The following is a 14,299-nucleotide window of genomic DNA, read 5'->3' as shown; positions in this document are numbered from 1 at the left end:
TAATTTTAAATAGATTCATCAAGTAACTCTCACTACCACCACCACCACCACCATTTCAGGCAGTACTATGTGATTTAAGAAGGAATAGAAAACATTAGGTGGAATGATGAAGGAGAAAGTAGATTTTGAATTGAACTATAAAGAATGAAGAGAACTTCGAACAAATAAGGGAGGAGATATGAATTCCAAATTAAGGGAATCGTCATAATAGTGGTAAGTAGTCAGGAAAGATCAAGCCGTACCTGGGGAAGAATTATTTAGGGTTCCTGCAGGAGATGAGGTTACAAGATAGATAGTACTTAGATTTTACAGACAGTGGTTACAAATATATTTAGTTAAATAAAGAGTATGCCAGTAAGTCAATGGAGTTTATTAAAAGAAAAACAGTGCAGGAGACTGTACATAACACCATGTTAGGAAAGTTAACTCAGAAATGATGTGCGGAGTACATTAAACAGGATAGGAATGGAGACAAGGCACTCCACTAGAACACTATGACAACATTACACAAAAGAGGGGCTGGGAAGTCAAGACTTAATCAAGGGAGGCATCAGTAGGTATGGAAGAAAAAGAAGGTGGTCCTGAGAGAATAGTGAAGAAGGAAGGACACTAGAGAACTTGTTTCTGCCTGATCTATAAGCCTTTTTCTATCTCTCTTTCAATCTCATAGGCTCTTACATTGTATGTTATTTATTTTCCCTTCTTGGTATCTGTAAGTCTCTTTATCTTTTAAATTTTCTCTCTTCCTTCCTTATTCTATTTCTTCCTTCTATTTCTTCTCTTCACTTAGTCTTCCTTCACATTTATCTTGACTTCATAACTGTCCTTTACATGGTAATAACACAGAGAAAATAGTAATTTAGTACTTTTACTTTTAACACTAGTAATTTCTACTTTTTTTCTAACTTTAGTCATTATATAACTAAGACTTTTTATTCCCTGTCAAAAAATCCTTGTTTCTTTCTGCATATTTTATCTGATTCTGTTTTCTAAATTTTTAGGGAAAAAAATTCCTAAATTTAAGATACTCTATAAAATAGTAATATGTTTTGGGGACTTAGTTTTAGAAAAATCCCTCTGGACATTCTGCCTTTTGAATAGAATAAAGAATGTATGTCAACTGGGATTGAAAATTATGACTGTCTTCATTCCAATGTGAAGATAAATTGGCCTTGGCCCATGCAGCAGGTGATGAAATTAAAAATTGCTACTAACAGACCTGGAGGTAAAACATCACTTCACCGTGATTACATTTCTTAATCTATTGGTGATGATGTTTGATTAAGAAGGGCCTACTAAAGAAAGAAAGAAAGGTCAAAAGCATGTCTTAAGTAGTAAGAACAGAAAAATATGACAAACATATGAGGAATGTGAAGAAAAATATTTTACATTATTTAATATACAGAAAGCAATATGAAAAAGGAGGGAAATTTTCAAGTGATGAAGTCCACTAAACAAATATCTCATGAAAGAGGGGCACTATCTTTGAATGCGAGATTCAGGAATGGAAAAATAAATAAAAAGATAATATTTAAAGAGAGCAACATTGATATCTCTCATAGAACTAAGTAAAGCTCAAGAATAAGTACACTTAGACTGAAGTGTGCCAACTCTTCAATATCTGTCCCAACATTGCAATTATCTTGTAAACTTTCACTAAAAACAGGTGACTGGCGAAAAAGTTAATTTTGTAGTACAAGATTATTGAACCTGTGAGGTTCAATAAGTGAGTTTACTATCCAAAGAGGAAATTGGTGGCTGCCACTTGCTCCCTATGGTTTTGACAGCTTCTTTGATGTCCTTATTCTTCAATGTGTAAATTATAGGGTTTAGCATGGGGGTAACAACACTGTACAAAACTGAAATCAATCTATCTTTCTTTAATGAGTAAGTTGAGATGGGCCGTACGTACGTAAAGATGGCACTGCCATAAAAGAGAAAGACAATGGCCAGGTGGGAGGCACACGTAGAAAAGGCTTTTCGTCTTCCCTCTGAGGAGTGGATCCTGAAGATGGTGGAGATTATGCAAATGTAGGAAAGTACGATACAAAGGAAAGGAGTCCAACCAATGAAGACCCCAGTGGATAGCAGTGCCAACTCATTGACAGAAGTGTTTCCACAAGACAAGAGCAGCAAAGGTGGGATGTCACAGAAGAAGTAATTAATCTGATTGTTGCCACAGAAGGGCAGGCGGAATGTTAACACTGTATGCACCACTGAGTTAAGAAAACCAGCAGCCCAGCATGAGGCTGCTAATTGATTGTATACAACTTTGTTCATAATAACTGAATACCTTAAAGGATTGCAGATTGCAATGTAACGATCATATGCCATTGCTGCCAGTAGGAGACACTCTGATCCCACAGAGAAAACAAATGCAAAAAGTTGAACCACACACCCCTCATAAGAAATGCTTTTTTTCTTTGAGAGGAGGTGCACCATCATCTGGGGGACATTGCTGGTGGTGTAGCAGATGTCAATAAAGGCCAAGTTCCCTAGAAAGTAATACATAGGTGTATGCAGGTGTGGATCAGTCACAGTTATCAAGATAATTAATATATTTCCTCCCAAAGTACAGAAATAAGTCAGAAAGCAGATGGTGAATAGTAAAAACTGCAATTCATTTGGGTTGGAGAATCCCAAGATGATGAATTCAGTTAGAGCTGTTTGATTCTTTCTTTCCATGATGTTGCCTGGTTTCCTTTCGGGAATTGGGCGAAGACCAGATTATAAAAATGAATCATATGTTGCAATAGCAGTGACCTGAAAAATAAGGGGAAAAAACTGTTACAAATAAAAGCAATCACCATTTATATCAAACCAGAGAAACAGCATTCTTTTGCAAACCATAGCTCCTACCTACCATGCAACACAGATATAAATACATCCAATGTTTCACCTGCAGATCAAACTTTTGTAAAATATACAACACTGGAAGTTTTAAATTAGAGTACAAAAGGACACCATTTGTCCTAGAGTTCTGTTAATAACGGCTGGGTCATGCTTACCAGCATTTTCTTGGGGATGTGTGAACTTGTGCTGTAGAATGCAGTTTATAGAAGAATCTCTGATATTCATTTGCTTCTTTGAAGCCATCCCTGCTCCCCTTTTTCATACTTCACGTTCACATAAATTTTGTTTTGTATTCTTTTCTGATTAAAATTAATGTATTTGTTTTAGAATATTTGAGAAAAATATAGAAAAGAAAATTTAAAACATTAAAAATCTTTCGTAGTCACCAGAGAAAACCTCTATTAATGATTTGGTGTATGTTCTTCGGATCCATTTTTCATGCAGAAATGTTGAATAGAGGATCAAAAGTACCTATTTTAACCTGATTTTTCCTTCTTCTTCTTTTTTTTTTTTTTTTTTTTTTTTTTTGAGACGCAGTCTCGCTCTGTCGCCCAGGCTGGAGTGCAGTGGCCGGATCTCGGCTCACTGCAAGCTCCGCCTCCTGGGTTCACGCCATTCTCCCGCCTCAGCCTCCCGAGTAGCTGGGACCACAGGCGCCCGCCACCTCGCCCGGCTAATTTTTTGTATTTTTTAGTAGAGACGGGGTTTCACCGTGTTAGCCAGCATGGTCTCCATCTCCTGACCTCGTGATCCGCCCGCCTCGGCCTCCCAAAGTGCTGGGATTACAGGCTTGAGCCACCGCGCCCGGCCTTTTTCCTTCATTTCCCATGGCAATAAGTATTATGCTAAAACATGATCTTTGAGTTGTATTCAAGCACTTGTGTGAATATAGCAAAGTTTTTCTATATCCCACCCTTATTAATGAATATTTATATTATTTTATGTTAATTTTTGATATGATAAATTTCAATAAGAAGCATATTGAATTAGATTCCCTGAATTTGGAGTAAGGTTATCTGTATTTTAATAAAATTTCCAAGAGACTCATCCTAATGAATTAGAAACTTATTGCTATAGATCATCAATCTAGAAAATTCAAGAACTATTTGGCAGGTGCAGGAATTAGTGTCTGTTTCAACAAATCATTGTTAAGTGCTTCATATAGAAGGACGCTGATAATCTCTGAGCACTTCCCACACAGCATCTCATTTAGTCTTTACATAAATCCTTTAAGATAAGTAATATTTATCATTCCTATTCTCTGAATGAGAACATCAGGTCTCAGCAAGATAAATGTCTGGCAGATGTTATGAGCTAGCAGGTAAAAAAAGGTAGCTTTATCACTCCCAAAGCTAATATACTTTCAATTGAGTGGCTAAAAATTTAATTTCCATTAACTTATGACAACATAATGCTCTTAAAAAATGCTTCTTTTGTTTTGAATATAACCTAGGTTTATACAGCTGAATTATTTTAACTGGTTACAAATTGTTATGACTTCTGTTTCTGACTGTTAATGGCAATGTGCTATGCCTACAGTGTTTTGATGGTTAAATCCAATTGTTTCTAAATATCTGGTTTTTATTTGAATGTGTTTATTTGAACAATCAATTTCTAGTGTAGTTGTTTATTTCCTGGACCAGCTATAGATCAATTTAAATATTCATGTTTGTGTTATTAAAAGATACTGTCTAGAGTTTAGTTTTAATTGGTTAATAAAAATGTTTAATAAAATTAAAACAGTTGTAGGGAGAATCCCCTAATTTAAAATGCTCAAGGTCTAATTCAAGTGAAAAAAATTAATCTGCAGTTTGATGTTTGAAGCAAATTATAAAAACTTAGATAAATAAAATATAAAAATTTTTAAATGAAGATAATTGTTGTATATTCATTCAAACTATATACTTTATTGATTGCCCTCACCTATATACAAATATGCATTTCAATGTCAAGTTTGAAAGATGGGTTAATTGTGCTTTTGTTGTAATTGCTGTCTTCTTTCCTTGTGAACTACGGTGGGTGTTTTTAATGAAGGGCGAGGATAAGTTGAAAAAATTCACACAATATAGTATTTCACATTACCACAACCAAATAAATTCACTAGTACAATTTTCATTCCATCTACAGAAGAACTCTCAAATTGTATTCTCAAATCCATCTTTTTCCCTATTCCAAATCTCTATCTTCCCTTTTATCTATTTTAACCTTTCCTTCCACTTCTGAGGAGGAATTAACCCTTCTACTCATTTTATTCACCAAATATATTTTAAGGCAAGACTGTGGAAGAAAGGGAACTGGCACAGTGTTAATGGAAATGTAAACTAATAGAGCCATTTTGGAAAACAGTGCAGCTTCTTCAAAAAACTAAAAATGCAACTACTATGTGATCCAGCAATTCCACTTCTGGATATATATACAAAGGAATTGAAATCAGTATCTTAAAAAGGTATCTGCACTCCCATGGTCTTTGCAGCATTATTCGCAGTAGCCATGGAAACAACCTAAATCTTCATCAGTAGATGAATGAATAAAGAAAATATGTTATATATACCTGGTGGAATACTATGCAGCCTTTAAAAAAAGAAAATCCTGTCATTTCTGACATGGATGAACGTGGAGGACATTATGCTGAGTGAAGTAAGCCAGGCACAGAAAGACAAATACTGCATGATCTCCCTTATATGCGGAATCTAAAAAGGTCAAATCTGTAGAGGTAGAGAGTAGAATGGTGGTTACCAGAGGCTGAGGTAGGGGTGGACAGGGGCGGACTGGCCAAAGGGTACAAAGTTTCAGTTACACAGGAGGAATAAGTTCTAGTGATTTATTGCACAGCATGGTGACTACAGTTAAAATGTACTGTATATTCCAAAATTGCTAATGGAGTGGATTTTAAATATTTTCCCCACAAAGTAATGATAAGTATGTGAGGTGGTGGCAGACATGCTATTTAGCCTGCTGTAATCATTCCACAATATATACATGCATTATAACATCACATTACATATATACTGCAGACAAGAGTGGTGACAATTTGGTTGGATAAAAATGGAGGCATTTGAGAGATATTAGAATATATAGTGTTACAATTTTGGTATAAAGTGATGAAGAAGGATAAATTAGGGATTGTAGTCATAACCAACATATATTAAATTCTTATTATAAAATAACCATTCAACAATCATTATATCACCCAGTTCACACACCCACACACACCAAACACACACAAACCCACACACAATGAAAGAGACATATCATGCTCATATTACAAGTAAAAAATTTTAAAGTAAGTTTCAGAGAGATTAAATAATTTGTCTAAAGTTACTCAGACTTGCAATGGTGATATTGGGTTTTACATTTAACTTTGTGGCCTAAACGAGTTCACTGTGCTGATCTAGATTCCTGGATTGAACAAGCAGATGGCTGGGGGTGTCATCCTCTGAAATGAAAGTGGGAAATTGGCACTTGGTGGCGAATCTGGCAAGATGGCCCAATAGGAAGAATTCTGCTCTGCAGCTCCCAGTGAGACCAATGCAGAAGGCCGGTGATTTCTGTATTTCCAACCAAGGTACCAGTTTGGCACATGGTTAGGAAGCAGGTAGGTGCAGCCCATGGAGGGCAGGCAGAAGCATGGTGGGGCATCGCCTCACTCGGGAAGTGCAAGGAGCTTCACCAGCCAAGGGAAGCTGTGAGGGACTGTGCTATTCAGCCTAGATACTACACCTTTCCCACAGTTTTTGCAATCTGCAGACCAGGAGATTCCCCATGTGCCTACAACACCAGGGACCTGGGTTTCAAGCACAAAACTGGGTGGCTGTTTGGGCAGACACCGAGCCAGCTGCAGGAGTTTTTTTTCATACCCCAGTGGCACCTGGAACATCAACAGACAGAACTGTTCACTCCTGTGGAAAGGGGGCTGAAGCCAAGTGGTCTCACTCAGCCAGTCCCACTCCCATGGAGCCCAGCAAGCTAAGAATCACTGACTTAAAATTCTCACTGCCAGCACGGCAGTCTGAAGTTGACCTTGGCTGATTGAGCTTGTTTGGGCAGGGGCATCCACCATTACTGAGGCTTGAGTAGGCAGCTTTCCCCTGACAGTGCTAAGGAGGCCTGGAAGTTTGGACTGGGTGGAACTCAACACCGCATGGCAAAGTGGCTGTGGCTAGACTGCTTCTTTAGATTCCTTCTCACTGGGAAGGGCATCTCTGAAAGAAAGGCAGCAGTCCCAGTCAAGGGCTTATAGATAAAATTCCCGTCTTCCTGGGACAGAGTACCTGGGGAAAGGGGCAGCTGTGGGCACAGCTTCATTGGACTTAAACATTCCTGCCTGCCGGCTCTGGAGAGAGCAGTGGATCCTGACAAGGAGGTTTCTCCCAGCATGCACTCAAGCTCTGCTGAGGGACAGACTGCCTCCGCAAGTGAATCCCTGACCCCAGTGCCTACTGACTGAGAGAGACTTCCCAACAGGGGTTGACAGACATCTCATAGAGGAGAGCTCCAGCTGGCACTGGGCTGGTGCCCCTTTGGGATGAAGCTTCCAGAGGAAGAAGCAGGCAGTAATAGTTGCTGTTCTGCAGCCTCCACTGGTGATACTCAGGCAAATAGGGTCTGGAGTGGACCTCCAGCAAACTGCAGCAGACCTGTACAAGAGGGGCCCGACTGGTAGAAGAAAAACTATTAAATAGAAAGCAATAACATCAATATCAACAAAAAGGACCCCCACACAAAATCCCATCCAAAGGTCATCAACCTCAAAGATCAAAGGTAGATAAATCCATGAAGATGAGGAAAAACCAGCACAAAAATGCTGAAAATTCCAAAAACATCCTTCTGGAGAAGAATGCCTTTTCTCCAAATGATCACAACTCCTCTCCAGCAAGGGCACAAAACTGGGCAGAGAATGAGTTTGATGAATTAACAGAAGTAGGCTTCCGAAGTTGGGTAACAACAAGCTCCACTGAGCTAAAGGAGCATGTTCTAACCTAATGCAATGAAGCTAAGAACACTGACAAAAGATTACAGGAACTGCTAACTAGAAGTTTAGAGAAAAACATAAGTGACCTGATGGAGCTGAAAAACACAGCATGAGAACTTCATGAAGCATACACAAGTATCAATAGCCAAATTGATCAAGCAGAAGAAAGGATATCAGAGATTGAAGATCAACTTACTAAAATAAGGTGTGAAGACAATATTTGAGAAAAAAGAGGGAAAAGGAAGGAAAAAAATCTCCAAGAAATATGGGACTATGTGAAAAGACCAAACCTATGATTGAGTGGTGTACCTGAAAGTAACACGGAGAATGGAACCAAGTTGGAAAACACACTTCAAAATATTATCCAGGAGAACTTCCCCAACCCAGCAAGATAGGTCAACATCCAAATTCATGAAATGCAGAGAATACCACTAAGATAATGCTCGAGAAGGGCAACCCCAAGACATATAATCATCAGATTATCCAAGGTTGAAATGAAAGAAAAAATGTTAAGGGGAGCCAGAAAGAAAGGTTGGGTTACTTACAAAGAGAAGCCCATCAGACTAACAGTGGATCTCTCTGCAGAAAACCCACAAACCAGAAGAGAGTGGGGGCCAATATTCAACCTTTTTTTAAAAAGAAATTTTCAACTCAGAATTTCGCATACAGCCAAAGTAAGCTTCATAAGTGAAGGAGAAATAAAATCTTTACAGAAAAGCAAATGCTGAGGGATTATGTCACCACCAGGCCTGCCGTATGAGAGCTCCTGAAGGAAGCACTAAACATGGAAAGGAAAATCTAGTACCAGCTACTGCAAAAACACAACATAATATAAAGACCAAAGACACTATGAAGAAACTGCATCAACTAGTGTGCAAAGTAACCAACTAGCATCATGATGAATGGATCAAATTCACACATAAAAAATATTAACCTTAAACGTAAATGGGCTAAATGTCCCAATTAAAAGACAGAGACTGGCAAATTGAATAAAGTGTCGAGACCCATCTGTGTGCTGTATTCAGGAGACCCATCTCATGTGCAAGGACACACATAGGCTCAAAACAAAGGGATAGAGAAATATTTACCAAGCAAATGGAAAAAAAAAAAGCAAGGGTTGCAATTCTAGTCTCTGATAAAACAGAATTTAAACCAACAGAGATGAAAAAAGACAAAGAAAGGCATTATACACAATGGTAAAGGGATCAATGCAACAAGAAGAGCTAACTATTCTAAATACATATGCAGCCAATACAGGAGCACCCAGATTCATAAAACAAGTTCTTTTTTTTTTTTTTTTTTTTTTTTGAGACAGAGTCTCGCTCTGTCGTCCGGGCTGGAGTGCAGTGGCCGGATCTCAGCTCACTTCAAGCTCCGCCTCCCAGGTTCATGCCATTCTCCTGCCTCAGCCTCCCGAGTAGCTGGGACTACAGGCACCCGCCACCTCGCCCGGCTAGGTTTTTGTATTTTTTAGTAGAGATGGGGTTTCACCATGTTAGCCAGGATGGTCTCGATCTCCTGACCTCGTGATCCACCCGTCTCGGCCTCCCAAAGTGCTGGGATTACAGGCTTGAGCCACCGCGCCCGGCCATAAAACAAGTTCTTATAGACCTACAAAGAGACTTAGATTTCACACAATAATAATGGAAGATTTTAATACTTCACTGTCAATATTAGACAGATCAATGAGACAGAAAATTATCAAGGATATTCAGGACTTGAATTCAGCTCTGGACCAAGCAGACCTAATAGACATTTACAGAACTCTTCACCCCAAATCAACAGGATATACATTCTTCTCAGCAGCACATAGCAATTATTCTAAAATTGACCACAAAATTGGAAGTAAAACACTCCTCAGCAAATGCAAAACAATGGAAATCAGAACAGTCTCTCAGACCACAGTGCAATCAAATTAGAACTCAGGATTAAGAAACTCACTCAAAACCTCACAACTACATGAAACCTCACAATTACATGAACAACCTGCTCCTGAATGACTACTGGTTAAATAATGAAATTAAGGGAGGAATAATGAAGTTCTTTGAAACCAATGAGAACAAAGAGACAATGTACCACAATCTCAGGAACACAGCTAAAGCAGTGTTAAGAGAAAAATTTATAGCACTTAATGCCCACATCGGAAAGCAGGAAAGATCTAAAATCGATCCCCTAACATCACAATTAAAGAACTAAAGAAGCAAGAGCAAACAAATTCAAAACCTAGCAGAAGACAAGAAATAACTAAGATCAGAGCAGAACTGAAGGAGATAGAGACACGAAAAGCCCTTCAAAACATCAATGAATGCAGGAGCTGGTTATTTGAAAAGATGAACAAAACAGATAGACTGCTAGCAAGACTAGTAAAGAAGAAAAGAGAAGAATCAAATAGACACAATAAAAAATGATAAAGGAGTTATCACCACTGACCTACAGTAATAGAAACTACCATCAGAGAATACTTTAAACACCTCTATGCACGTAAACTAGAAAATCTAGAAGAAATGGATAAATTCCTGGACACTTACACCCTTCCAAGGGTAAACCAGGAAGAATTTGAATCCCTGAATAGACCAATAACAAGTACTGAAATTGAGGCAGTGATTAATATCCTAAAAACAAAAAATCTCTAGGACCTAATGGATTCACGGCTGAATTCTACCAGAGGTACAAAGAGGAGCTGGTACCATTCCTTTTGAAACTATTCCAAACAATAATAAAGAGGGACTCCTCCCTACCTCATTTTATGAGGCCAGCATCATCCTGATTCCATAACCTGGCAAAGACACAACAAAAAAAGAAAATTTCAGGCCAATATCCCTAATGAACATCAATGCAAAAATGCTCAATAAACCACTGGCAAACCAAATCCAGCAGCACATCAAAAATCTTATCCACTACAATCAAGTCAGCTTCATCCCTGGGATGAAAGGCTGGTTCAACACACGCAAATCAATAAACGTAATCCATCACATAAACAGAACCAATGAGAAAAACCACATGATTATCTCAATAGATGCAGAAAAGGCCTTTGATAAAATTCAATACCCCTTCATGCTAAAAACTCTCAATAAACTAAGTATTGATGGACCACACACGTATATATAAGACCTATTCACAACAAATCCATAGCCAACATCATAGTAAATGGAATTACTTTCTCCCAGGGATCTCCTAATGCTTTTGTTTTGTTACCCAAGTACTTTATGTTCTATGATCATTGCTCTTTACTTCAAAATATGCCTTTCCCATGTCCCTATTTGTGGGGAAGCTGTTGTGGTAAAAAGACTAAACAAAATAACTTAAACAATGATGTACTACTCCTCTAAGGTTATTTGCCTTGAAATAAGAATTTTCTTTTTCAGAATAGCCTCTTAATTTTAGTCATTTTTATCCACTCAGCCTGTATGTTTTTCTTCCTGCTTTCATTTCTATCTGCTAATCTACATATTTTTAAAGCTCAGCTTAAATGCCTCTTTTCTCTTCAACTGAAATGTTTCTGTCCCTTCCTGGAAAATCTATAGGCCTTTGTTTCAATCTTAACTATGACACATAACACACAACATACTTGTGTGACTTATATCACCTATTTGTCCATCATCTCTTATGGTGCATATTCTGTCTTACTCATCTATTTCTTAATGAATTAATAAGTAGCTGGGGACACAGTGGTCTAACATTCAGTAATGGATTACTACTGTTGGAATATAAAGCATTATAGCAAAATTTTCCAAGAAAACAATGGTATTTCCTCCGTTTTTTACATACTTATTATGATGTAGGACTTGGGAAAAAATGTTCAGACTTTACATATTATTTTGATTCTTATACCATTCATATTAGTTAGAGATGAGGAGTCTGTAATTTATGGAGGATTACTTATAAGATCACATAGTTAACAAATAGTGAACTAAGAGTAGAAAAAAATTCTTCTATTTCCAAATCTAGAACAACATCCTGCAGCTGGTACTCAAATTGTGCTGCATGGGTCATGGTTGCCTCTCATAGGCATAGATTGGCCCTGGCACAGAATAGAGTGTACCACACGAAGCACAAGTATTTCACACAGAGTTATAGGAAAATTACTCCTTTTCCGAGCAGCCATGGTCTTGACTCCTTACGAAAGAACCAAAACTTGATATAATACAAAGACAACTGAGAAAATGTTTTCAGAATTTCATATCATAGTAAAGAGCTTAAGAATGGCCTGTAAGAACTCACAAGGAAAGGCCCCCAGAAAATTCATGAGAATGTGTGCCCTCCAAGCTCTCAGTCTTGACTTTTTCACTTCCTTCTAGGGGACCCACTAGCTCTTCATTAAAGAGTGTTCTCGAAAAAGAGGCCTTAGAAATTCAGAATCTTAAAATTTCAAATTTCCTCAAAATATACTATCCAATTCCTTATAAAAACTGAAATCACATAGCAAACATGTGAAATCAATGTGGCAAAAGCTCAATCAATAATAGCTAGCATGCTAGGATATTAGATCCACATGAAAGATTGTTTCTTGTGAGAAAGTCACACAAAGTGTGTTCCTGATACTATTCTCTGCAATCCAGTGACATTTTAGTCTCTTTTTGTAGAATAAATGCACTGTCCTTTATTTAATAAAGAATCAGCAAAACAGCAGAAGGCTATTCTGAATGATATAAAAATTACCCAAAATGAAAGAAGCTTCCTGATTCACATACTCAATAGGTTGAGTGTCACCCAAAGCATGGGACAGACAATTTTATTATTCCCTCCTTTGGAACTCCTCAGGTCATTACACTTCCATCTCCTACACACTTAGTCTCACATCCAAAAAGCAAGACACAGAAAAGTGTATCTCTAAGAGCAATGAGGCTATAGTTAAGCAATTAAAAATACTTACTTACTCACCTGTGATTGGAGATATTGAGCAGAGATTACCATTTAGACTTTAAGAGACTGATATGGGGCTGCTTTTGTGAACACAAAGAAGTAACACAAAATAATGTTGCCTATAGAGTCTGTGCTGGTAAACTTCTGAGCGATAGGTTTTCTAGCTGAGTGCCAAGAGTCTACTCAGTTCCTAAAGGCCAATGCATGGGACTGGAGTGAGTAAGGAAAATGCCCTTTGGATTAAGAAGATCCTCACATCTTATGGGAATATTTCAAGACCCTCGGAGACACACCTTGGGGATCTTTAAGAACAGGTCCTGAGACTCACTACTTCTGATTCCTGCCTCAACTCCTGAGCATCTAGTTGTCTTCTAGTGGTTCTGTTACCATAATAATTATGCTTCAGGAAGTCTCCTGTGGAATCTGACCTGCTCCAGGTGGACCACTACCTCTTGGCTCACATCTGTCCAGTGAGAAACAACCCACATCCTTTCCCTATTATCAGAGGAAATGCAGTTCTCTAGATTTTGCTTCTTGGCCAATAAGAAATATCAGTCTTTGACTCCAAAATGCTGGAGTCAAACTCTCTAACTGGTTATCTTTTTCTCTCTCAGTTTAAATTAGGGAAAACACCCTGAACAGTATTGCCAGCTACATATGTTGTACCTTGATCATGAGTGATGACATTAGTGCCTGTGATTTATATTATATCACACTAATGTTATTGATACCAGAAAGTAGTCGTGCGTACCCACAACAGATAAGAAGATCTACATTCCACAACCTCAAAAATAATGATTTTTTTGTCTCATTACTTGCCATAATAAAGTAATGAGATTTTCTCTCCTAATTAAACATCTAAAAAATGGAACAAAATATATAAAGCAATGATTTTAAGACACTATACAAGACAGGGTTGGTTATGCCCCGTGACCCATCTGCCTGATTGGAACAACTTGTAATAGACAAGGACTTAGGTGGAGTCCTGAGAAGGACATTACCTTAGTAGTAGGGGCTAAATTAACCTCAGAATAAATGATGTTCTGGATCTACATTAACAAATAAAAAATATATGCCTCAAAATAAGCCTAATAGTTTAGGGGAAATACAGACATAGAGAGAGAGAGAAGATTTTTTTAAAGACTCACATAGAACTTGTTTAAATAAAAAATCCAAAATATAAGTGAAAAATAAATTGCATGGAATAAACAGTAGATTAATTACTGCAGAAGAAAAAAAATCAAGGAACTTGGAGACATAGACATAAAAACAATCCAAAATGAAGCATAGATAAATTGTTTTAATAAAATGGACAAAGCATCAATGACCTGTGCCATAATTTCAAGTAGTCTAACATATGTGCAACTGGAGTCCTAAAGAAGTGTATGATTTTAAAAAATTAAAGAAATAATGACTGAATTTTTCCAAATTTGATAAAATATGTAATCTAGATCCAAGAAGCCAATAAAAATTAAGTAGAATAAATATTAGAAAACATTACAATGAACATCATAAACTAATTGCTAAAAAAGTTATAAAGAAAAATCTTAAAATCAGCAAGAGAAAAATCAACACTGTTATTACAGAGGAATAAAGATAAGAATGGTAGCA

The 14,299-nt window shown here is 37.5% G+C and overlaps 1 protein-coding gene across 1 annotated transcript; it reads right to left on the bottom strand.

The window, feature by feature from the left end:
• Positions 1 to 220: 220 nt before the first annotated feature.
• Positions 221 to 12,940, bottom strand: OR5V1 (olfactory receptor family 5 subfamily V member 1). Its single transcript, XM_045390615.2, has 2 exons — positions 12,707 to 12,940; positions 221 to 2,763 (listed from the first exon to the last, which is right to left on the bottom strand). The coding sequence occupies exon 2, from the start codon at positions 2,683 to 2,685 to the stop codon at positions 1,720 to 1,722; it is 966 nt and encodes a 321-aa protein (XP_045246550.2). The 5' UTR covers positions 2,686 to 2,763; positions 12,707 to 12,940; the 3' UTR covers positions 221 to 1,719.
• Between the last annotated feature and the right edge of the window lie 1,359 nt (positions 12,941 to 14,299).

Source organism: Macaca fascicularis, chromosome 4 (assembly GCF_037993035.2).
Source record: "Macaca fascicularis isolate 582-1 chromosome 4, T2T-MFA8v1.1".
In the NCBI taxonomy this organism is placed as follows: domain Eukaryota; kingdom Metazoa; phylum Chordata; class Mammalia; order Primates; family Cercopithecidae; genus Macaca; species Macaca fascicularis.
This window is presented reverse-complemented; position numbering and strand designations above follow the sequence as displayed.